The following is a 25,155-nucleotide window of genomic DNA, read 5'->3' as shown; positions in this document are numbered from 1 at the left end:
GAGAGGGGTCCCTGAGGCCCTGGAGGAAGAAAACCAGCAGGGCCCCTTTAAGAATCTGTATTGCCAGAGGAGAGAAAACTCAGAGCAGAGCAGGCTTTGGTAAACATCTGAGGGCTCTCAGTAACAACTACCAGCTGTGAGAAGGAGTGCTAGAGGGGGTCGGCCTTGCTAGGCTGGAGGGTGCGATGGGCTGAGGTCAGTCTGGGTAGAGACTGACCAGGAACAATGGGCAGTGGCCAGTGGACCAGCTGTGCAATTACTAAGCCACCTGGGCCTAGAAGCTCCCACGTCCTGGGGGCCTTTTCTGAATCTGGGAGATTCTTAGCCCCTTCTCAGGCCAGACAGTAAGGACAATGTGAGAGGGAGATTCAGGTCCTGTGGGAGCATGAGCAGAGGGGAAGGGAGGGGAGAGAAAGCCACACCCAATATTTCAATTGCTCACCCAGTTCTGTATCCAACACAGGTGGTGTCCATTATCTCTTTCTGTCACGTGTAGTGCCCAGCATAGCACCTGGGAACTGTCTCTCAGCAAGCCCTTCTCCAGACCCATTGCCTTGACCCTCACTTCCTCTTCCCTGGAAATTTTGCTGCAGCCTCCTGGGGGACCTCTTCCTCCCAGCTCTCTCCAGGCCGGTCCTATGGAGCCACTGCAATTACTCTTCTAAAGCACCTGATTGAGACCCTTCCCTCTGCTCCCACTCTGCTCCCACAGTGAATCACTATTGGTGATAGTAAATCAATTTGTTAGGATACTTAGGTTGATGAGTAACAAATCCAATTCAGAAAGGCTTAAACTTTGGAGGGGATGTTTTTGTTGGTATCAGTTGGGAGGGACAGAAGCTGGGCAGGTTCCATGGATAGTGGAACACAGCAGTTCAGCTGTGTTCAGAGGACCAGGTTCAGGTCTACCTGCCCTTTCAACCTTCTATAGCACCAGCTTTATTCTCACACTGGCTGCCCTCGCGGTGCCAGAATGGCTGCAGTGGCTCCAGCTCTATAGCATGACATTTAGCAGGCAGAGTGAACCTCTTCTTCAGAACTCTTGTTATAATTATTTCTGTACATGAGCTCTCCCCAAAACTTAACTGGATCTTTTATCTTGCACATAAATCTGCAACATTGGCAGGACTCAGCAAGAACAGTTCATCCTTATTCTGCATAGCATTATCAGCTGAGATAGTTCAACCAGAGCCTGAAGGATCTGTTTCAAGATGGTGCTACTACTAACCACTCCAGAGCAAAGTTTGAGACTTTTGGACCATGGCTGAAGCAAGAAACTTGAATGTGGGAACATGTAGCCTGGTTGCATTGGATGCACTGGCAGCCATTTTGTGACCATGAGGCAACCCACTTTGAGAAAGAAGCAGATGCACAAAGGAAAGAAGAGCCTTGACCAAACATGGCAGTGTCCTGTCCTCCCTTGGGATGCTTCAGTTCAGTGAGCCAGTAAATCACCTTTACTCTTTATGACTGCGTGGGTTTGATGATAATATCTTAACCAGTACAGGAGGTTATTGTAATATTTTTTTTATTTCATTATAGAAACTATCTGTTGTTTGTCTACTTAATTAGACAAGCGGCTTAGGAGCAGGGATAGGCCTCAAGCACTTTTCTATCCCCCGGTGCCTCGCACAGTAAGTGACACTCCATGTTTTGAATCCAACCTGGAGAGAAAAATAAATGAGAACAAGTGTAGCTTTTCTTCCAAAATTTGTAGGTGTTTATATCCTCACCACTACACACCTTCTCTGCTTCCATACCTGCTAGTGTTCATTCACTGCCTCTTGTTTTCAAAGCCCCAAAACATACCCACACCGCGATGGCTTCCCCTGAGACTTTACTTTTGGTGAAAGGAAGACAAGAAGAAAAGTAAGTAAGCCCCTCCTCACCGGAGCAGCCAGGCCACCGCACAAATGCCAATGGAGAGATTTTGTAGGACTGTCGTGGGAAGCAGGGATGCAGCCCGCAGGAGGTAAGCCTCTGGGCTTTTACACGATCAGCATATTTCATGGCAATAAACTTGGCCTCATTCCTGTAAAAGCCTTTAGCCCAAGACGTGTAGTCTTTTTTGTTTTCTTTGTTCAAGGTTAACTTTCACGAGTCAAATAGCCTCCTACTCACCCAGCCCCATCAAGGAGGTTTGGCACAGTCAGCTTTGCTGAACACTATAAAAGAAAGCCTCAAAAAAAAAAAAAAAAAAAAAAAAGTCGTGCGTTCTGAGAATGTTTCTGGGAAAAGCATGCCCAGCCAGCTTGTCCTGTGGCCTCCCCTCTATGCAGTACGTGGGCGCCCAGGGCTTGCCCTGGGGCCTGTGGCACTTCCTTCAGAACCAGCTGGCTGGAGCCCAGTTCTAAGGCCAGTCCCAGAACAGTGGGCACGCATCTTTACCCATCTGTGAGAAATGGGCTAAATGAAGAAAACATAGCCATCTTTCTAGAAGACCAGCTCTTGTTCTGACATTGGGTCTCTGTTTGGTTGGCTTTTTTTTTTTCTTTTTTGTATTTCTCTGAAGTTGGAAACGGGGGGGGGGGGGGGGGGGGGCAGTCAGACAGACTCCCGCATGCGCCCGACCCGGATCCACCCGGCACGCCCACCAGGGGGCAATGCTCCGCCCATCTTGGGGCTTCGCTCTGCCACAATCAGAGCCATTCTAGCGCCTGAGGCAGAGGCCACAGAGCCATCCTCAGCGCCCGGGCAAACGCTGCTCCAATGGAGCCTTGGCTGCGGGAGGGGAAAAGAGAGACAGAGAGGAAGGAGAGGAGGAGGGGTGGAGAAGCAGATGGGCGCTTCTCCTGTGTGCCCTGGCCGGGAATCGAACCTGGGACTCCCGCATGCCAGGCCGATGCTCTACCACTGAGCCAACCGGCCAGGGTCTGGTTGGCTTTTTACTGCAAATAAAACACCAGCTTGACAGGTGTAACCAGGAAGAATGGTTTAAACATCTCACCCTGTGGACCCCGGGACCAGAGTCCCAGGGAGTGTTCGCTTTGGGGGGCTCAGCGGGCTGTGCCAGCCATCAGCAATGGACTAGTTTCCTAACTGACATCCATGGTGTTTGGTGTGTTCACACCTTCATAACACCTGTATAACCTGCCTTTCTATCCTGCCTGTCCTTCAGTTCTGCTCTGGGCTGCTGTACCAGGAAGCAGAGGGGATTGTTGGGTCTAATTCTGGGATGCTGAGTGATTTCAACTGACAAGATTCCTGCTACCTAGTCACCTTTCTCTTAGATGGTCACCTCAATACAGATAAATGCAGACAAACTGTTGGCGAGAAATAACTAAGCACTGACTGTGATTTCTGTATCCATACAATTGTCTTTGCAAACGTGACTGTACAGGTTTTTGAAAAATTGGGATGGGTTTGGCTTTGTCTGGCCTAAAATAGAAGCCTGACAAAGTAGCCCACCAGTGCCAGCAGTCAGACCTGAGGTCTAATCATGGGGAGTGGCTGGGAGGGGACACTCAGGAAGTATTGCTCTGGGTGCTGGTGATGTTTCCTTTCTTGTTCTGGATGGTGGGCATGCAGGTGTGTTCACTTTGCAGGAGTCTATCAACCTTGACCCTTAAGATCTGTGCCCTTCTCTGTGCATATGTTGTGGATGAATAAAAAATGTCTTTTCGGTATCTCCCTGGCAGGGAACCTGTTGTGTTATCTTCAGAGGCGGGTCAGAGACAGGCAGTCATCCCCCAAGCAGCTGGAGTCCATGGGGTTACCTGTCAGAGGGAGGAATCAGTCACACCTGTCAAGGAAATCAGCAGAGGTTTTCTATCTGAGCCCCACGTGGAAGTCTCAAGGTCACCGCCGTGATTTGTAGGTGAGCTGCTTATCTTGTGAGGGTGAGGGGCATGGGGTGATGGTCCTGGCCAGTGATGCTTCTGAGCAGTTCTGGGGGGGCATGTGTGGTCACAGGTCTGGGAATGCCTCTCTGCATGCCCTTTTCTGGAACACAGGCTGGCCCTGGAACTCTGCCTTTGAGAGCTTGTCATGCCTGCTTGGGACTTGCAACCATCACATGTACCTTCAGTCGATGCTTTGATGTAGCAAAGTCATCCCGTACTTCATTATTTTGATGGCCAAATAATAGTCCCTTGTATGAATACAGTGCATTTTATGTATCTGGTTGTCATTTGATGGACACTTGGGTTGTTCCCACCTTTTGTTGTGATGAATTCATTATTCACATTTAAGCCTTTTCCACACAGCAGTTCTGTGCATCAAATGTCTCTCTTCCCTGCCCAAACACCGGTCCTAATAACACTAATCACCATTCACCAGGCACCTGCTATATGCCAACTGAGCACCTGCTAGGCACTGAGCTCTACCTGTGGCTTTTATGCCAACAGATGGAATTCTCTTCACCAGCCAATGTGTGTGGTAGGTATTACTATTCCACTTTGTGGGTGATGGTGCTCAAGTCCAGAGAAGTAGAGATTGGCCAATGTCATGGTGGAAACAGAACTCGAACCCAGGTTTGTCCTGAAACAAAGTCCTCCTATTGTGGTTACTTCATTTTTGGCATGTTACCCTTCTTTAACTGGATTTTGCATAGTTTAGGGTTGCCCCAAATTGTAAGCCTCTTCAGGGTGAGGACCATGTGTCTGGTTCTTTAGGCTCAACCCCACTGGTTGGGTGTCCCTCCACACCTATTTATAGAGCTGTTGGTTTGCAGTCTGGGGGCTTTTGGGCTGCTCAGCATCCCTTACCTCTACCTCCTCCTGGTTACAGCATGGGCATGTGGCTCAGGCTTGGCCAATCAAAGCCCTCAATCCTTCTGGCTGCAGTGATTGGCTCAAGGACAAGCTTAGAATCCAAGCCTGGCCAATCAGAGTCTTCCTCAAGTATTTTGCCATAGTAACGGCTAAGGACTCCTGCTTACTCTATGGGACTGGGAACTATAAGGACCATCAAGCCTGTAGCTGTCATTGGCAACTTCATCCTGCCTCCTGGGGACAACCTACATCAGAATGCCATGCAGATGTTAAAATGGGTGTTGTAAGAAAAGATTTAATGACACAAAAAGATATTCATGATACCTTCTCAGGTTAAAAAACAAGCAAAAAAACAGTGCATACAATATTACTTGCCGTGTGTGTGTGTGTGTGTGTGTGTGTGTGTGTGTGTGTGTGTGTGTGTGTGTAGTTGTGCAAATTTTAAAAATGGCTGAGAGGTGCCCATATATTCACAGGGTTCTCTCTGGATGAGTATTGGTTACATGTTTTCCTTTTTGTTTCTCTAAACTTTCACAACTCAACCCGGATGCTATATTTTTTAGAAGGTTCTGTTGTTTTCCTGTTTATTTTAAGCTAAAGTGCATTCAGTCCCCCTCAAGAAGTCTTTTCTAGGACATTTCTCTTGGGCAGTAAATAGACTCAGTACATCATCTCATCTTTTTAGAGTATACGCTTTTTTAACACCCCAAGATCCACCCCAGTCCCAGGTCTGGTTCGTTCTTAACCACTCTGCTCACCTGGTCCCCTTTTAGCCGCCAGGACCCACAGTCCCCACTGTGCCTGAGTGATTTCTTCTCTGAGTGTTTTCCAGATGCTTGGAGAGAGCCAGGCCTCCCTCCCCCACTCATCCTGCTGGGTGTTTTCATTCTCACTCAGCTCACAAGAAACCTGCAAAAAATATTTTTTGGCAGCCATTGAGAGAGTAGCCGCCCCAGACATGCCTTCCAGGTGACATGCAAGCCTGGAGTGGCCACTGCCCTCTGCACCTGCCAGGAGACATAGTCATGGGCAAGGCCAGGGTTCGGACCCATAGTCTTGAATAGGGTTATTTCTCCCACCTAGATTTGAGAGGTCACAAGGCCTGCAACTTGGGGCCCCATAACACCCTCTTGGTGGACCAAACCTCTCCAAAGCCAACGGCACATAGCCATCGGGCCAGGGGATTTGGCAGGTCCTCCAGTGACCCAGACCCTGATTGCCTTCTCCCATGCTGAAGGGTCTCATAGACAGGCAGCAGGGAGCCCAACTGTACCCCCTCCCTCCATGTCTCCTTGTGGGGGACACTCCCTCCAGAGGGGTGTCCATCCCCACTCCCCTCTGAGCAAACCTGTCCTTCTGATCCCAGGTCCTGACAGCCCAGTGGATGCCAGTGGAGACCTCTGAGCCATGTGGGTAGCCTCCTGATCCCAGCTGAGCCATTAGATCTGCAGTCACAAGGGTGACTCCAGAGCAAAAGGACCTGGAGGACAGTGTTTGAACTAAATGAGTCGGCTGGTTGGAGCAGCCAGGCTATGCTGTGGGGATGCAGAGAAAGTAGGGAGCGGCAAGTACTGAGATGAGACACTGGGGGGAGGAGGAGCAAGAGGGAGGAATTAGCCTGATGGCTCTCCACATTCCTCATATCCAGCCCACGTTTTTGTGCATCACGCACCTTCCCTCAACCCTTTGAATAACACCCATTTTAATTAAACTATCTCACCTGGATGTGCATTTCCTACAACCCAAAGAACCAGACTGGGTTATACCCAGGGTACCTGTCCTTCCCCCGCCCCACGGGAATGTCTTTACCTCCCTCTGCCTGTTTCCTGCTCACTCTCAAGTCTCAAGGGCCTTGATTACTGAAGAAAGTGCTTCCCTGGGACTGGACATCTCTCCCAACACTGGTGTCCAAGGGGCAAGTTCAGGGTAGAGGTACCTTCATGATCATGAACAAAACTCACTGGGAAGCTGTGGTTTAGTGCACCCAGAAAGTGTACTAATTGGGCCCGTGGCTGGTGGGGAAAGGTAACAGGTTTCGGGGTCTGGTGGAATTGGGTTTGACTTCTGGCTCCAGAAGCTTCCTAACTGTGTGACTTGCTTTGTTTCTTGGCCCTTCCATAGCCAACATCATCCAGGACCTGCTTTCTGTGTGCCACACCTTCCTACCACACCTTGCTCTGGACAGCGCTATTAGAGGGACCCTGTGTGCCAAACAAGAACCAGAGAGGGGAGAGGTTAAGCCCAAGTCACACAGCTGGTGATGGGAGTCAAGGCCTCATACTGGGAGCTAGTTGTGACTGAAGAAAAGAAAAAAGTCTTATGTTAAAGATTAAACTTCATAAAAATCAAGTTAACTACCATCCTTCTGTACTGGGAAGAAGAGAAGGTAATCCTGTAAAAAAAAAAAAAAAGAGTTCTTTCAATATTTACCCAGGAACTACAAGGTTCTGGATTTGCTTCAGAATAATCTATGACCAGTGTTGATAAAACAAAATTGGGTGAGTCGATCATTTTCAAAGCTGCATATATGCACACAGGTTAGCACTACCCCGTCCTCTCTCCTTGTGGAAGTGTTTGGAAGTTTTCGTCATAAAAAGTTGTTTTTATAGTAGCAAGTAGGAACCTGACCAGAGTAAAGGCGCAATCCAGCAAAGGACGCCAGAGTGTAGACCCTGAGCCAGACAGGGTCCCTGTGGGCCAGCCAATGACCTTGCTCTCCCCCTATCCCTCTCCCTGGTGACTCCATGTGGTCCCAAGAACCCTCAGCTCCAGGTAACAAATGCGTCTCTTGGGAACATGTGTTTCCAATCACTCTGCCCAGGAGTGAGTCACCACCAACAGCTGCTGCCTGTCTCCATCCCCACCGCTCACCTTCAGACAAGTATGTGGATAGCCAGGTCCTGCCCTCACCCCAACTCTTGGAGAGCCTGCTCCTTCCCACCTCCAGGCTTCCCGCAGCCAGGGCTTATGTCTAGAACAGCATCCCCTTCTCTTCCAGACAGTCTTGCCAACCTCCAGGTTTCATCTATGCCAGGCCACCTTCCCAGATCGCTGGCCTCATGGGTGCCTAGTACCAGGCACCCTCATTGCAACTGACTCTGTGTTTCCATTACAAAGGAAGGGGCCATGATGTTCCAGCCACATCCCCAGCTCCTGCACCCTCCAGGCACGTGGCTGGCCCAATGCATACTTGTTGAATGAGCTATAACTTTAAGGAGTACAGAGTCACGGGGAAGACAAACATGAAAACAGTGACCCACAAGAGAAGAAATCCAGGCCAGGGCTTAGAGGAGTGGTTTCCATCTCTTCCCTTCTTAGGGCGACCTGCTTCCACACCACCTCAACTGGGCACTTCCTAGGACAGAAATCAACTGTGACCCACCTCTGCTTGCTGCCTGAGGCCAGGTGAGGGGGGATTTCAGCCATTCACAAGCTCTGTGGGGAGGAAGGGCTCATGAGTGATCTGTTTTCCCCAGAGATCTGGGGGTGCAAGGGATGCCTGCCAGGCTCCAGGACACATGGGGCACCCCTACCTTCCCCAGGGAGTCAGACCACAGTCAAACTCAACAGGAAGCCCTGTGGGGGACCCAGAGCCCCTTCACAACAGTAGAAAGTCCAGTGCAGCTAGGATGCTGGGAGACGTGGCCCACCAGGACCCCTGTGCTGTCCTTGTGGGCTTCCCTGTGAAGGGAAGCTGAGTGGAGATCACAGGGACAGTGGTCAGCCTTGTTCCCGGGCCAAGGAGCACCAGGACACAGGACCAGGGGCTCCGAGGATGAGGAGAGAAGCAGCAAATGGGGGTATGACTAATTGTGCACAGGACCTCACTTTCCCCAGGGGCTTGGCAGGCCCAGGGAAACACTGAGCCCAGAGAGCAAGCCCTGCATCTCTGCCCCTCTTGCCGATGGAGCAGGGCAGCTGTCTCCCGAGTGGAGGGGAGGGTGGAGTGCCAGAAACAGAGTCAGTGAGCCAGACCCCAAACTTCAGAAACCAGCTGGAGATGGCGGTCAGGGCTGGATGAGTCACTTCCCAAGGAGCTGGGCTTCTTGCCTTCTCATGGCTCCTCTGCCTTCTGATCGTTGTCAGTGACCAGAGCCACCGCCAAACCATGCTCTCTCTGTTGTTTGGCACTTCAGCTTAAGGACGAATGAGGGCCTTTAGGAACTCTGTCCCCTCTCCTGCTCCCTATCCTCCATTGCATGACATCTAGGGGCCAAGACCTACTTCATGTGTTCTGAAGCTGGTCGCAGTCCTGGGCTGGGAGGGAGGCACTTTGGCATCTGAAGGGGACAAGACTGGGAGTGAAAGGACCTTGGGGCTTCTGACCACAGGGCTGACCTCGGGGGTACCTGAAGCATCCCAGGTAGAGAATGGGAGAGAGATGCAGGGGGGAGGAACACCAGGCAGAACCAGAGAAAGAAAAATAGGACTGGGGAGTGGGAAAGAGAGGGGGAAATTCTTGGGCACAGTCCTAATCATAGCCTTGAAATGAAATTTACTGTTGCACTCAGCATGGGACGCCAGCCAGTGCTGCCAAACCAGCCCCTTCTGTTTGGATTAGGCAATGACATCACAGCCACACCGGTCACTCCCAACAGCAAAGGAAGAGGAGGATGGTGGGAGGGTGGGAAACCTGAGCCTCCTGTTTCTGGGCTTCCAGGGAGGGGAACCCGAAACCTCCAAAACTCAGCCTCAACAAACCCCTGCTGAGCTGGGCAGCCAGTTCTCCTGGTGTCCTGCCCCTTGCCCCTGGCCAGCCCCTGGTCCCCAGAATGCCAGCTGAGGCTGCTTCCTGCAAGCCAGGGATAGAGGAGCCCTGGGTTCCCATCTCCACTCTCTGGCCCTGCTCCCTAACCTACCCATGAAGGAAGCACATGACCACATGCCCAGGGCCAAGAGGAAATAGCCTGGGCATGAGAAAATGCACAGCAGCGGGCCTGCGAGGAGCCCCCGCCTGTATCTCTAGGTCCCTTTGTTTTTCACAGGAATGAATTCTAAAGGAGGATCCAGAGAGAGTCCAGCGCAGGAGATATGGGAGACAGACAGGTGGGATGTGGGGGGAAGGCAGAGCTCAGGTGAATCATGGACCCTCCTGTACTCCCAGAATGAGGGTGTGCAGGACAGGACCTTTCTGCGTCCCAGGGAGGAGAGGTTGTGCTATGTCAGGGTCCACATGGACCAAGGTTGGCAAAGGCTTCCCTGCACCAGAGCCGCCTCCCTGGAGGAGGTGTATAGGTACTTTCAGTCCAGCTATTGGGGGTCAGATGTGGAGTCTCTTGAAGCCAGTGACTTCATTGGCTTCCTGTTGAAGCCCAGGACCAGCCTGTATCCTTGCCTACTTGTTGGAGTCACTCTAGACCGGGTCAGGACAACATGGTTGGTGTTGGAGCTGCTGCTTGGACCTGCTCTGCATATCAGGAGCAGGGGTTGATATCTAGACAGGTTTGTGAGGTGGGGGCCCTGGCTCAAGGTCACCTTTGCCCAGACAGGAGCTTGCCTGGTAGGAGAGGGATGGGGAAGTGACAGGTGCGTAGGCAGAGAGTGAAGGAGAGAGGAGAAGCCCCTCCTTCTAATGTTGTCCTATGGGATGGCATGAAATACAGCCATGGACAGATTCAGCAAAAGAATACCCCAATGGGAGGCATGCACCCAGAGCAGTGCAGGTAAGGGATTTCAGAGTCTTGAGGAGCCACCACCAGGGCAGGCTTTAATAATAGTGTGAGTCAGAAAGCACAGAGACACCACCTTATTTCTACCCCAGGAGCTCCCTATTTTAGGATTGAACCTTTATCTGAACATTGTTTTCCCTGCCCAAAGACCTGGATAGGACCTCTGTCCTGTCACCTAAGTCCCCACCACCTGAAGCCACTCCACCAATGTTTTTTGGTGAACATGCATGTGTTTAATTTCCCATAAATAAAACATCAGGCCCTGGCTGGTTGGCTCAGTGGTAGAGCGTCAGCCTGGTGTGCAGGAGTCCTGGGTTTGATTCCTGGCCAGGGCACACAAAAGAAGCGCCCACCTGCTTCTCCACCCCTCCCCCTCTCCTTCCTCTCTGTCTCTCTCTTCCTCTCCCGCAGCCAAGGCTCCATTGGGGCAAAGTTGGCCCCGGGCGCTGAGGATGGCTCTGTGGCCTCTGCCTCAGAAGCTAGAATGGCTCTGATTGCAGCAGAGCTTCGCCCCAGATGGGCGGAGCGTCGCCCCCTGGTGGGTGTGCCGGGTGGATCCCGGTCGGGCACATGCGGGAGTTTGTCTGACTGCCTCCCCGTTTCCAACTTCAGAAAAATACAAAACAAAACAAAACAAAACAAAAAACCCCCCAAAAAATCACTCATGTTGGCCCTGGCCAGTTGGCTCAGTGGTAGAGCGTCGGCCTGGCGTGTGGAAGTCCCAGGTTCGATTCCCGGCCAGGGCACACAGGAGGGGCGCCCATCTGCTTCTCCACCCCTCCCCCTCTCCTTCCTCTCTGTCTCTCTCTTCTCTTCCTGCTTCCTGCAGCTGAGGCTCCGTTGGAGCAAAGGATGGCCCGGGCGCTGGGGATGGCTTTGTGGCCTCTGCCCTAGGCACTAGAGTGGCTCTGGTCATGGCAGAGCGACGCCCCGGATGGGCAGAGCATCGCCCCCTGATGGGCATGCCGGGTGGATCCCGGTCGGGCGCATGCGGGAGTCTGTCTGACTGCCTCCCCATTTCCAGCTTCAGAAAAATACAAAAAAAAAAAAGAAAAGAAAAGAAAAATCACGCATGCTGTTCACTTGTGGACACTTAAAAAAAATCTTTTTAATGTTCCTTGCCCTCCTTCTCTGCTCTGAGAACCAATGTAGACAGATGGGTGTGTCTGGGACACTCTGATGTGCACGGAATCTTGTTTATGTCTCTGTATTTTCTTTTCTCACGACCGAAGATTTTTATCAGTGAGTGCTTGTCAACTGGAGTGTTGTGCCTGCCCCTCCATACCCCTGGGGAGACATTGAGCAATGTCTGGACATATGTTGGTTTGTCACAACTTTGGATGGGGTGATATTGGAATCTGGAGGGTGGAGGCCAGAGATGTTGCTCAACACCCCAGAGAGCACAGGACGTCCCTCATCAGAGAATGATGTGGCCCAGAGGTTAGCGGTTCCGAGGCTGAGAAAGCAGGCCCTAGCTGAAGACAGTGAGTAATGAAATTAATAGAATGAAATGGAAATGTGCTTTTGAGTGTCCACCACTGACCATGAAGATGCTGTATGGACTGTGCGGTGCACTGTGGCCTGTCTTCATGCTGCAACTGGCTCAGTCATTCTTGACTCCTTGTCGCCTTCAGGATGTCCTACAGTAGGCAGTCTCGCCAGGGAATGCTAGGTGACACCACTTGCCTACTGTGGTCATAAGTTTGATGCTCAGAGTGGATGGGGCCCATTGTCCAATGGAAGCTAGCTGTCCATTCCTGTCTGAGAACCACGCATCACAAACCACAGAAACCTCAGGACAGCCAGGCACATGGACCCCTCCTTATACACACACACACATATCCACCCTCTCCCTGCTACCCTCAGGCCTGTCCAAACATTTTCACTCGTTTGAATCCAACTCCCTGAGTGTGTGAGGCCAATTTTCATGCTTGTGCACTGTAGAGCATCTGGCTCTCCGGAACTTGCCAGAAGGAGTGCAGGGGCTTTAGCTCCCATCCCACTATCTCTAGGGAGAGGACAGTCCAGGCTCAGAAGGGAATGGACCTTCTCCAAACTGGGAGTCCCCTGGAAAGAGGGCTTCCAATGCTCCTCTTTGAGCTCCATGGACAGAGCCCAGCTGGCAGGGCCTCTTGCAGAGGCCTGTAAGTTCATTCTGACTCTGTTTATCTGATGTGCAGGAGGAGGCATTGGCACTTCCTCCTGGCCCTGGATAGCACTAACTCTACCAAACAAAGCCCAGGATGAGTTGCTGGGTGTGTGTAGACTGGGTGGGAAGGCTGACAGCCTTGCTGGGTGTGGTGTGTTGGAAAAGCCTCTTTGTGAGACTAAGGAGGCAGGGGCAAGGTGAGTGTTCCTGGTGGGAAGTGGTGACCTCAGGAATGTGTTCTGAGGGTCTCAGAATCACCTTCCCCAGCGGGCCTGGCAAGGCACTGCCCTCTCCTGTCTATCTTGTTGGGAGCCACAGATACAAGCCCAGGTCCAGCAGGATGTGGTCAGAATGCACACAGGGGTGGGGTCTCTAGTGACCAATGGAGCTTCCAGCCTTGGGTCCTTCTGCCTCCTTCCCTCTCTTGCCTAGGTGTGAGGTAACCTGACCCTATCCTCCCTCTTTGGGGCCAAGCTCAGAGCCGCAGCCCTTTCTCTGAATTTCTCCTGCCTTGCTGCCTCCTCTTGGTGCAGGTGCAGAGAGCATGTGACACTATTATATGAACAAAAGCCGAAAAAGGGACTTTGGGTTTGTCAGGAGAGCTTAGAATACTGCTCTGCGCAGTTAACTTTTGTCTGTTTTACAGTGCACAGGACCAGGAGGGAACGGTTTTCTACTCCTTCAGTATCTTCCACAGCCATATCTCGTCAGCACCACACGGTTGAGCAGGCAGTTATTCTGTGTCATTTCTCTCCCCTCACATCTCCTGAGCCTGACTATGAGTGTCCTGCCGGCAAGAGGGAGGTCCTGTGTGTAACTGCCCGCAGCCACGAGGCTCAGGGCAGGCTCAGGAGTCCCCAGGGGTCATACTTCATCATACTACACATGCCTTCCACACCTCTAAGATCCTCCGCCTTTCCGGAACACAGAACTGTTTGGGGAAAAGTTGTCAGGCTCCCACATTTGTGGGGTAAGGGAGGGATATGAGATTGGAGCCCAACGAATCTTTTCATCCAATCCTACTGCTTCCTGGGCTCCTGGGCCCACCCCCTGGCTCTTGTTGGCTGGTCAAAAGAATTATGGCCAGTTTATATAAAATCCTATTTTGTTCATAGTAACCACTCCTCCTCCCTTTCCAACTGAACTGACTAAGCCCTCTTAAAATTCTAAGGCCTCCGTTTGGAAAAGGAATCCTCAGTAGGTTTCAGGAGGCCACCACCCACAAGGGCATGGGGCGGAGGCCGCAGGGAATGACCCCTGTCTCGAAACACATACCCCTTTTGCTTAATCTAAGGGACCCAAGGGAGGCAATGTACACCTTCCACACCAAGCTAAAGGGGAAGGGGAAGGGATGGTGGGTGGGCTCCCTGGTGCCCTAGGGAGTGGGCTGCCAGTCCCAAGTGCCGAGTCAGGGCCCACCGGGTGCTGTCCTCCCCCATCGCCCCCTGCCCCAAACCTCTGGCGACTTGGGAGGCTACGGGATGTAGCCCAGAGCCGTGGGAAGCCAGACGCGCACCGCCGAGCCCCCAAGCTGAGCACAACAAAAGCCGGGTTTGGGGAAGGGCCAAGGAGGCGCGGGAGGCGCGGGGCGGGGCTGCCGGAGCTTCCTGAGCCCCATTGGCCGCCCGCGGAGCCCCGCACCCTCTGACTACTATAAAGAGCCGGCTCGGGCCGAGCCCGTAACGCACACGTCCATAGAAGGCAGTGGAGGAGCTAGGATCAGGCCGCGCGCCCTCGCCTAGCCACCCCTCCCCACCGCTTTCTTCTCCGCGAGTCAGCCGCTCCCACGCCCCCACCGGCCCCGCGCCGCCCCGGGTGACAGAGACCCAAAAAGTTTGTGCAGGCGAGTGCGGGCCGGGTGCGGAGGGCGAGCCCCAGCCCGCCCAGAGGGAAGTACCCCGAACCCAGGCGGCGGCGGCCGAGCCCCGAGCCCGCGCCCCCGGCCCGCGCCCCCCGCCCGCCATGGGCGCCGCGGTCCGCAGCCTTCGGCTCGCGCTCGGCCTCCTGCTGCTGGGGACGCTGTTCCACCGGGCCGACGCCTGCAGCTGCTCCCCGGTGCATCCGCAACAGGCATTTTGCAATGCAGATGTAGGTAAGGACGACGGCCGCTCTAGCCCTGTGGGTGCCCACCACCCCCGCGGGCTCCCTGCCCTCGGCGCCCCCTCGAGTCCTGCAAGTTGACGCCGCAATCGCACTTTCTTTTTCCCCTTCCTCCACGCCCTCCACTCCCTTTCTTTCCCTCTCGGCCGAGATGCTTCTCAACCTCAAAATTCCACCGAAATTCCGCTGCAGCTCCAGCCCCAGCAAAGGGAGCCAGAGAACAGAACGGGTTTTGGTTTTGGCAGGCGGAGGGCCCTGGGATGCCAGCGCGGGGGTGGGGCGGGGAGCGAGAGCAAGGGACACGCGCGTAAGCGGAAGGTAGTCTTGGCCTCGATGGGGACCCCAGGAAGAAACTTTCCCATGTGACATGGCACTTGGGCTTCTCTGGGGGTGGGACTGGATGGGGAATGACTTATCTGTCTTGGCCTATATCCCCAGCCCCATTTGGGGGCTAACTGGGTTAAGCGGGGGCAGATGGACACTTCCCTCCCCTGGGCAGGCTCAGGGCTCAGAGGGGCTGCTCAGAAAGGCCTGCAGAGCCTAGGGCCGACTCCTTGCTCCTGTTCTGCCCAGGAGGCAGTACACACAGGGCTGGACAGGAAGGAGGGTCCTGGAGTGGCTTGCCGCTGGTGACCACTTTTCCAGGACGTCCACAAAAGCTGGAGTTTGGTGACTGGTGTGTGTGTGGTGGGGGAGGTGTATGGCTGCCTGGAGTCACCGGAAATATCTATTACCTTCAGGACTCCTTGCCCCACAAAGGTGGGAGCTAGTGAGGGAGGAAGAGTCCAGTTATTTGTTTGGTCCACAGAGGGGCACCAGGGTGGAACCAGTTGGGACCCAGAGGTTTGTGTCCAGGTCAGACACTTGATATCCCTGGCGAAGGTCAGCCAGGTTGCCCTGAGGCAAGTTCAGTTTAAGCAAATGGACAGATGCACCATAGGTGGGCCTCTACAGCTCCCTGACTTCTCAACAGGTGGATTTTCTGCTCCTGCGTGTCAGCCAGCTGTGCATCCTGTTGATAGGCCAGATGGGGTGAGGCAGGGCACCCTTCACCTGCATGGACTCCAAGCTGGGGTTCCTGGGTTTCTCCTGTTGTCAACTGTTCCCCCGCCACACACATTCCCCACACCAGCCATGGCTCCCGGATACACTCTAATTGGCAATTTAAGCTGCCTGTGCTGCCTAGCCTGGGAGATCTTCGGGTGCTCCTACCTGTGGGTATCCCATAGCTCAGGCCACCTGGGCCTGGGGCATGCTTGAGGGATAGTTTCCATAAAACCTGAGTTGAGGGGAGTGAGGTCTGTTTTGGAGCTTGGCTTGATTTGAGGGGGAAGGATAGGCTCCTTTAATGGAGAAGCCAGGATCAGCCTTCCCACAGGGTGTCCCCTAAGAGTCTAGCCCTGTCCAGGCATCTTTGCTGAGAGAGAGAAGCCATGCTTCTGACCAGTGAGTCATGGGGCTGAATCAGGCTGAGGCCCAGGAGGCATCTTGGCTCCCAAGACTCCTGGGCATGCCTCGCAGCAGCCGAGAGGGCAAGTGTTGGACCTTGGGACCACTCCTCAGCTTCACCTATCACTTGGTGCTTGCTCAGTGTCAGCTGAGGTTGCAGCTCTTTCTGCTCTGGGATTGGATCAAGGGCAGCCAGGGGTCAGGGTGGGAGAGCTTCTGCATACCTGGAGTCTCCTTTGTGCTTTGTGTGTTACTCTGTCCTCTGCTTGCACCTCCTGGCATTTGTGTCCAGATCATTACATCAAAATCCCTGTTCAGCCAAAACTCTTAACCCTGTCCCAGCTCTGAGGCCCAGCAGGGCACGCAGATGCCAGCTTTGTACAGCAAAGCCCATGGGTTAGATTTCTGGAGCTGCTGGAACACAGGACCACACACTGGGGCTTAAACCAACAGGAATTACTTCTCTTGCAGTTTAGGTCTGAAGTCTGAAACCAAGGGATGGGCAGGGCTGGTTCCTTTGGGAGGCTCTGAGGGAGGATCCATCCCAGGCCCCTCTCCCACTTCTGGTGGCCCTGGCCCTCCTTGGCGCTCTGTGGCTCATAGACATCACTCCAGTCTCTGCTCCGTCTCCACACAGTTTTCTTTTCTGTGTGCCTTGTGTCCAAATGTCTCTCTTCATTTAAGAACACTAACCATTGGATTTAGGGCCCACCCACATTCCACATGACCTCATCTTCACTTGATCACATCTGCAAAGACCCTATTTCCAAATAATGCCTCATGCACAGGTCTGGTTGGACATGAGTTTAGGAGGGGCTATCTGGTCTTGTTCCACACTCAGCCCTTCTGTGCTCCAATGGCTTGGGCTACAGAGCCGAGACATCCCCGGGTGAGGCCAGATGGCCTAAAGTAGACCTCCCCAGGAAAGCAGTGGCCTTGCCACACCCCTTCTCACGTAGTACAGCTTATGCCTTCCTCTGGTTCCCCCTTGCTGGCTAAGAGCAGGATTCCCTGAGGTCTTTCAGGATCACCGAGGACTGGGTCCCTTTGCAGATGCTGAGAGTCTGGCTCAGACCTAGGCTCCTGTAGTTGTGAAAGCCCCACAGGTGACTTTCATGACACTGGAGCTGTGGCCCAGAGGTCTGGGAGAGGGTCACGGCCTGGTGCAGATAAAGGATGCTACAGGCTGGCTGACCTTTAATGCCGCATGCTGGCTTCTATCATTGTTGGCTGGATATTTTTTTAAATTTGTTTTTATTCATTTTAGAGAGGGGAGAGAGAGAGAAGGGGTGGGGTGAGGAACAGGAAGCATAAACTCCCATATGTGCCTTGACCAGGCAAGCTCAGGGTTTCAAACCAGTGACCTCAGCATTCCAGGTTGACGCTTTATCCACTGCGCCACCACAGGTCAGGCTGTTGGCAGGATTTTGTTAAATGGCGTGATATATGCAAGAGGCAGTGGGCTTAAGAAACAGATTTCTGGGCCCTGGCTTGGTAGCTCAATTGATTATTAGAGCATTATCCCGACATGCCGAGGTTGTGGGTTCGATCTTTCATCAGGGCACCTACACCAATCAACCAAAGATGGCATGAATGAGTGGAATAACAAATTGGTGTTTCTCTTTCTCTGTTTCTCTAAAAACCAATCAATAAAATTTAAAAAATAAACAGATTTTTGTTTGCCTCTGTAAGGATCTCTGGGAGGTAGCTCCCAGTCCTGGCAGCTGGTAGGATTGGAACTGTGGTTTGCAGCCAAGAGTTCATGATGTGGTTTTGCAATTGAGGATGAAGAGGGTGGTAAGAGGTGACCTGGGCTCCTGGGAGTCTCTGCTCCCTGTTCTTTCCTGGAAGGGAGGACCAACAGGAAGCCTTTCATGTCTCAGAGCACCTGTTAATAGTGTGCTGGCCTGCTTCCCCTGCCTAATGGAGCCCTGAGCACGGCCCCAATGATGAGGCAGGAGCACAGAGCAGGGAGCCTGCAGCAAGGGACTTGAAGCCCTGGTGCTCGGGCCGGTTTCTGGACCCAGAGAATCAAATCTCCCCCTCCAGCCTGGGTAGAGGTGGCCAAAGCCACATTATTCCAGAATGCTCTGGCACCAGGTGCAGAAGGGCTCACAGCCAAGACCATGCACTGGCTGCCAGAGTGGACGGCCAGCTTTGTGCGTGCACTGGTGGGGGCCAAGCATGGCCACCCGGAAAACACACAAGCACTCAGAAACTGCTTTGTTCCCCCCCACACACACACACATGCTGGGGAAGAATGAGGCAGATGAGGTTCCTTTGCATTGAATCAGGCCTCGAGTGCGTGGGGGCTGGGGTGAGATGGTGATTCCTTCTGCAAAGTGCATCATTGATCTGTGTTTTGTAGAACCAGGTTTTATTTTTGGCTGTTTTCAACAAGCAGTTGTGGAGGTGCTGGCTGCACCCAGGGTGTGTGAGGAAGAAACAGAGTATTGTCCCTGCCCTCAGGAGGGGAGGGCTAGACACCAGTGCCATGCATTGAGGAAATGGGTTTAAAACTGCATGGGTCAGGGTGAGCTGATGCCCTGCAGGCGCCCCACCCCTGCCAGGGCACAGTGTAAAGAAAGTCAGATTCGTTGTGCTTCAGGCAAATAATTAACATGTAACTGTGAGCCAAGATGACATGCATTCCTGGGGCCTGCAGATACAGGGTTTGGATGGAGGTTGCAGAGGGCCATGCCAGGGACTGGAGCTCCTAGGCTCAGTCTTGGACAGTGTGCCTGAAAGATGTGTTCTCCCAGAGGAAGGACTAGGAGTGAGTTGCTGGCAGCTCCTGGGATGGAACACCAAAGAGGGAAGAGCCATGTGCAAGAATGGAGGCTGCACAGCGGTTATGGCAGATGGCTGGAATGGAGCTCTCTTGGCGTCACACCGTCCTCCTTATCTGTGACCTGAGGACATGGTGCCAGCCAGGAACCCACTCCGTCCTCCAGAGTGTGCAGGCCAAGGGTTCGTGAGCTGTAGGGGTTTGGTCACCTGCCTCTTCACTGCTGTCTCAGCTGGGTTGCCAGGCAGATCCTGCTAGTGTGGATCTTTGGTGACATTTGAGTGCTTGGAGAACGCGGTATAGACGGCTCCCAGGCTTATGGGGGGAAAGGGGGCTCACAGCTACCCTAGTTCTGAGGCAGACCCACTGGTTCGATGTCCAAAGTGCTGGTGGGGATGAACTCTTTAGGTTCCAAAATAGCTAAGAGATATGTTTGGAGGACCCCAGGCAGCCGGAGGATGAAAACACAGCAGGAATAAAAATAAGCTTGGGAGGAGATAAAGAGGAAGAGCAAGCCAGGAGCACTAGGAAGTGGTGGGGCGTATTGATGTCCCAAACTCCTCTGCCAGGAGCTTGGCTCAGATGCCTGTCCTGGACACTCCTCCACCCCCAACATGCACACCAAACCAGGGACTCAGGGCAAGCGGAATCTTTCTGGAAAGAGTTGAGAAATAAGATTGGGGAGCGTGAAGAACCTTAGATCTGAGCACATGTCCCCACTTCATTGTCAGTGTGGCAGCATGAGGCATGCATGGGTGTGCTCAGCAAAGGGGCTAATGGCCCCGGCAAAGGTGAGAGACTTCTGGGTCCAGAGCAGGCCTGAGTGGAGGGGTAGGGGATGGGGAGACCCAGGAGGGAGATTGGGACAAGATGTTGCTGCTCTGGTTTGTCACATGGACCATCCCAGGGACCCAAAGTGAGCCATTGAAGATGTGTTCTGTAGGAGACAACAGGAACTTCCCAGGAGTTTGCTGAAAGGCAGACACCTGAGCTGGTGTCCCAAATTGGGACTCTTGCAGCTGGGGTAGGAGGAGAAAGAAGGTTCATCAGGGTGTTAGGGAATAGCCTTTGGGCTTTGACCTTAGTGCCAGGGCCCAGGTGTCACCTAACATGGTCAGGTAGCCCAGTGGTGTCATGTTCTCTGTCGGGTTCTGTAGAGATACAGTGGTGTTGGGATCTTAATTAGAAAGTCTTGCCCTGGCTGGTTGGCTCAGTGGTAGAGTGTCGGCCCAGCATGTGGAAGTCCTGGGTTTGATTCCCAGTCAGGACACACAGGAGAAGCAACCGTCTGCTTCTCTACCCCTCCCTCTCCCTCCTTCTTTATCTCTCTCTTCCCCTCCCATAGCCATGGGTCAAATGGTTCGAGCAAGTTGGCCCTGGGCACTGAGGGTGGCTCCATGACCTCACCTCAGGTGCTAAAATAGCTCAGTTGCTGAGCAGTAGAGCAGTGGCCCAGATGGGCAGAACATCGCCCCCTAGTGGGCTTGCCGGGTGGACCCTGGTCAGGACTCATGCGTGAGTCTTTCTCTCTGCACCCCCTCCTCTTACTTAATAAAAAAAGAAAGAAAAAGTCTATGTGTTGCTGTAGCACATGGTAGAGAAGGTGTGAGGGGACCTGGGAGAGAGAGGAAGTTGGGTATGGGGTGGGCAGGGGACAGGGTTAGGTGCAGGGAGCAGACATTTGTAGCAAGCATGGTTAGGTTAGGATTTGCACTGCAGCCCACCTGCCAGGCCAGGGGAGAGATCTTAGGCACATGCCCCCTGCCTCAGTTTCTCCACCTGCAAACAGGACATGTTGATTTGCCTACCTCTTAGGAATAGAGGTTGAGGTCAAATGCTGCAGACAGGGTCACAGGAGGCTCTCAATGCTGGGGAGGCATTAACCTTTTCTGTGGTGGACCCCACGCTGGACACGTGCTCTTCACCCAACCCCTGAGGCTAGCATGGTTATCACACAGGGAAAGGAGCTCAGAGTGTCACAAGCCATGTCCTGGTACCTCCAAGAAGCAGCTGGAAGTGGAGTGGGGTGGGGGTGGAGGGATAGGGGAGACATCATGATAGTTCTGTGCAGGGAAATGATGCTGACAGTAAGGACAGCAGCCACAGCTATCATTGTTCAGTGCCAAGTACTTGGAACTATACTCTGCACATTCTTGCTGTTAACTCAGTCAATTCTCCATCATTATCCCCATTTTACAGATAGACTGAGCCCCAGGTAATTAAGTAACTTGCTCAGGGTCACACTGTTAGCAAATACAAGAGGAGCACTATTTTCAAACGGTGGTGGGGGGCATTAACAGAGAGAAGAGCCTGGTACATGATTGCTTGTGTGGGGGGGTTGGCCTCTGGGGAGCTGTGGGTGGTCGGCTGCTTGGATGGGTGAAGGGTAGAGGGAGGGGGGGCACGCCAGAGGGCTGGACTTGTTTGTGAGATTTTCCCATCCACTGGAGATGAACCAAATAAAATTAAGCTCTATCCCAACAGCAAAATATTAAGCAGTCATTTTAAACAGTATATGACATCGTGTTTGTGACCTAGAAAAATGTTCAGCAGGTGTGCATTTAAGAAGTCCAGTTTGGTCTGAGTGCTTTCACATTCTCAACAGTGTCCCTCTCCCAGACTGAGTCATGGGCCTGACATACATTTCTTAAATTGCACAACACTTATGTATACATTTTAAGGAGAAGTGAGCAAGTGAGCACCCAGAACATCGCTGCCACCCCCAAAACCTCTCATTTATCCCTCCTGGTCCCAACCCTCCTTTTTCCTTAGAGATGACCATTGTCCTGGGGTTTTATGGTGACAATTCCTTGATGTTTCTTTATACCATTTTACTACTGCTTTGTGTCTTTGTCTCTTTAAAAAGAGAAGTGTGGACACACATCAATGCATGGACAGAGAAAAGTCTGGAAGTTTAGGAATCCATAGAAATTCTTGGCCATGGATAAGATCAAGGGTGATTTTATTTCTTTTTGTTTATCTGCATTTTCTGAATTTTCTCTGACAGACACGATAGTTATGTAATTATTGAAGGCATCGGGGATGGGAGTGGAGAGACAGGGCGGGAGGCGGGCTGTTTTTTAAATCAGTTTTACAGAGGTATCGTTTCCAGGCTGTTTAGGTCACCCGTTTCAAGTGTACCATTCATTGGTTTTCTGTGCCTTAGCTGAGTGGTGCAACTGTCACCACCACCGATTGTGCAATATCCTGAGGACGGGCCTCTGGGCTGGATTTATCTGATATGTTCAAGATAAGACTCAGGAGGGGCATTTCTGCCTGGCCATTAGCAGCTGGGCTGGGTCCTTTCTGGTTCCTCACACAGGAGGCACATGGTGGCCCTTCTGGGCTTGGCCGACCACGCCAACTGCCACCAGCTTGCTGTTTGTTGTGAACAAGGATTTGGTAGGACACAGCCATGCCCGTTGGTCATTCGTAAGGTCGGGTCCACAGCTGCTTTTAGCCCTGGTAGTGGAACTTGGTTGCAACACAGACCACAGGGCCTGCAGAGCCCAAACCAGGTGCTTTCTGGTCCTTCAGGAACACTTTCCCTGAGCCCTGGGCTAAGTCACAAGGACTGACATGCAGGATGAGCTTCCCGGTGTGGGCTCGGTCTCTCCCCTGGTTACCTGCTCCCTGTCTTCCAGAAGCAGGGCAACTTAAGAAGAAATTATGCCTGTGGCTGTCCTTCTCCAAACTGACCCCAAAGGTGCAACGCACATACCCCCCTTTTCTGGGCTCTCAGCTTTCCTGGCAACCCTAAGCACCTTTATAGACTCAGCTGATCATGTGGATCCGGCACTGGGCTTGCTGAGACCCCCCTGATTACAGTCGGAAGCCCTGGTTTGAAAGCATTTCAACAGCCGAGTCTTAAGGACAGAATGAGGAAGTGGTTTTAGAGAAAAGAGTCAACTGGAAGGCATTGGGAGGAAAAGTCTGGCCTTTGGAGCCAGCCCAGAACTGGTTCTGAATCCTGACTCTGTGCCACTCTGAGCCTCGGTTTCCTCTTCTGTAAAAGCAGGATTAACTTGCCTAGGGTTGTGCCATAGTAGACAGTGAGTCAGCTTCTGACGAATGGGTCAAGTATGCAAGAGCATGGAAGGGGCTCAGGGGATGTCAGTCCTCCTATACACCCCTAGCTAGGATCTGACACTCTGGATGATGCTTCTGCGGAACCTGTGGCCTCTGTCCCTGGAGCTCTTTAAGGGACAGTTATGTACTATGTGGGACAGGAAAATAACCACCCTGGCTGCATTCCTGGCCAGCTGTTCTCTCTGTCCCACCGAGGACATGGGCACACACTGCTACCCTGGGGGCTTTTCTCCAGCCCTCTTCACATTTCACCTTCAGTCCTCCAGGGTTCCTGGGAGACAAGGACCTGCCTGGGCCCGCTGCGCAGAAACCGGGAGGATGGTGTTAGAGCACAGCTGTGAGGCACATCACCAGTTTCCAGTTCTCGGTTGTGATGTCTGGGCCCCTTGGCCCAGTTGGCTCCAGGGCAGGGATAAAGGAGCACATTTAGAGTGGTCTTTGCTTTTGGGGCACTAGTTCTGGAAAGCAGGGATAAACCCCCCAGGCTAACATTCACCCATCATATGTCTCTTAGAGTATCAATTGTCTGGGGCTCTTCAGTGCAAAAAGACCTCACATCTCCTTGTCCACAAGGACTTAGTGAGGTAGGTGTCCTCTCCTGTCTGGACAGGAGTAAGTGACGACATGCCCAGGATTGTGCGGCTGGCGGGTGGTGCCTGGAGTGTCAGAAGTCCGAGCCTGGCTCTGGCTCTGGCTCTGGACACAGAAGTGGACATCACACCCTGGACTTTTCTGTTGCTCTGTTCCATCTGACCCAGAGGCTCGTTGTCCTTAGAGGGGCTTGACAGCAGGTATGTATATTTTCTGAACCGGGGCAGTTTAGAAGGACGTTTTGGCTACACCGGTCAAGGGCTTTCACAGGAAGTCTCCCCTTTGATCTAGCAACATTTTATTGGGGGGATTTTTCTGAGAGAAGAAATGGATGCACAAAGCTTTCGATCACAAGGATGCTCATTTCCATCTTGTTTGTCTTAGGGACATGTTGGGAACATGTGTACACTACAACAACTGGGGGAGGGGTGAATAAATCCCAGCTTCCAGCGCTCTGCCCAACCCAATGGTGTGGAATTTTTATTAAAATATCAAGTGTTCAGATAAATGAAGGGAAATCAGACTTTCTTTTTCCTATTTTTTTCTGGGATGAACTGGGATGAGTGCCATTTTGAGAGTTCGCTGAAGTATGAGTCTAATTGCAGTCAAGAGGAGTGTGGGCTCCAAACGTTGACAGCTGGGTTGGTCCTGTGTCGGTGGCGGAACCCAGAGCAGAGTACCACTCCTGACAGTTGGGATCACTTGAGCTATGTCTGGGGGACCCAGCCTTTGGAGAAATGTCTTCAATGCAGAAACGACCTGGAGAGGACGGGACATTCGGAAAGGCCATCAAAGGCCCCCATAAACTATAGTGTTTGACTGCCATGCTATCACCCACTCCCACCCTAGAACTTGTTCCTCCCTGGAGGATGGGCACACAAGACCATGCTAAAGGCTGAGGGATCAGGGATTTTCTCTGGGGAAGGAGCAGGTACAGACTTGGCATCTATAGGACCAAGAAGAGGGACCCAGAATAGTGGGTGAGGAGTAGACTTTGGTTGAAACCTCTGTGGAGGAATGCCGTCTGCCCCGTGCCTATGGTCAGGGACCACGTGACCTTGCCAAGGGCCCTTCCAGCCCCAGAGAAAAGCTTTTATTCCGGGATCAGCTCTTTGACACTTAAGATCCCTGAGATCACCGAATTCCAGCCAAGTTCCTGCTGTTGACTCTCGAGAAACCATACCTTGAGGTGGGTTGTTTGGATTTCTTGGGGTCACCATCACATTCCCCCAGTGACATTTATGAATGGCCAGATTTATGGAGGGTGCCGCTAGCCCCAGACATGGGGTCAGGTGTGTTTCTTATTTTATGTGGATGGGTGGATGGATGAGTAACAAAGGGGGCCCGGGCCAAGATTCCTTGTCTTCCACCTCCCCTTGACTTGGCTCGGCAGTGGCATCTGGAGGAGAATGTGCCCGCAACCTGCGTGGGGACAGATGCTGTCCCTGCAGGAGAAGGGGGGCAAGTGCCGTCAGGGAGCCCTGAACTTGAAATGTGGCAGCTCAGAAGAGGGACACCCCAATGAGGAGCACTGTCCTGTGCTTTCCAGCTGGCTGAGGGCAGACTTTCTCTCTGCACAGCCCTCCAGAGACACCAAGAACATGCACA

The 25,155-nt window shown here is 52.7% G+C and overlaps 1 protein-coding gene across 1 annotated transcript in view; it reads left to right on the top strand.

Annotated features, from left to right (window-relative positions):
- Nucleotides 1-14,217: 14,217 nt before the first annotated feature.
- TIMP2 (TIMP metallopeptidase inhibitor 2) overlaps nucleotides 14,218-25,155 on the top strand; it is a 51,489-nt gene continuing 40,551 nt past the window's right edge. Inside the window, exon 1 of the mRNA XM_066381427.1 lies at nucleotides 14,218-14,622. Within this exon, the coding sequence (XP_066237524.1) occupies nucleotides 14,493-14,622 (130 nt within the window). The 5' untranslated portion in view covers nucleotides 14,218-14,492. The remainder of the gene's footprint in view (nucleotides 14,623-25,155) is intronic.

This window comes from Saccopteryx leptura, chromosome 4, assembly GCF_036850995.1.
Source record: "Saccopteryx leptura isolate mSacLep1 chromosome 4, mSacLep1_pri_phased_curated, whole genome shotgun sequence".
In the NCBI taxonomy this organism is placed as follows: domain Eukaryota; kingdom Metazoa; phylum Chordata; class Mammalia; order Chiroptera; family Emballonuridae; genus Saccopteryx; species Saccopteryx leptura.
This window is presented reverse-complemented; position numbering and strand designations above follow the sequence as displayed.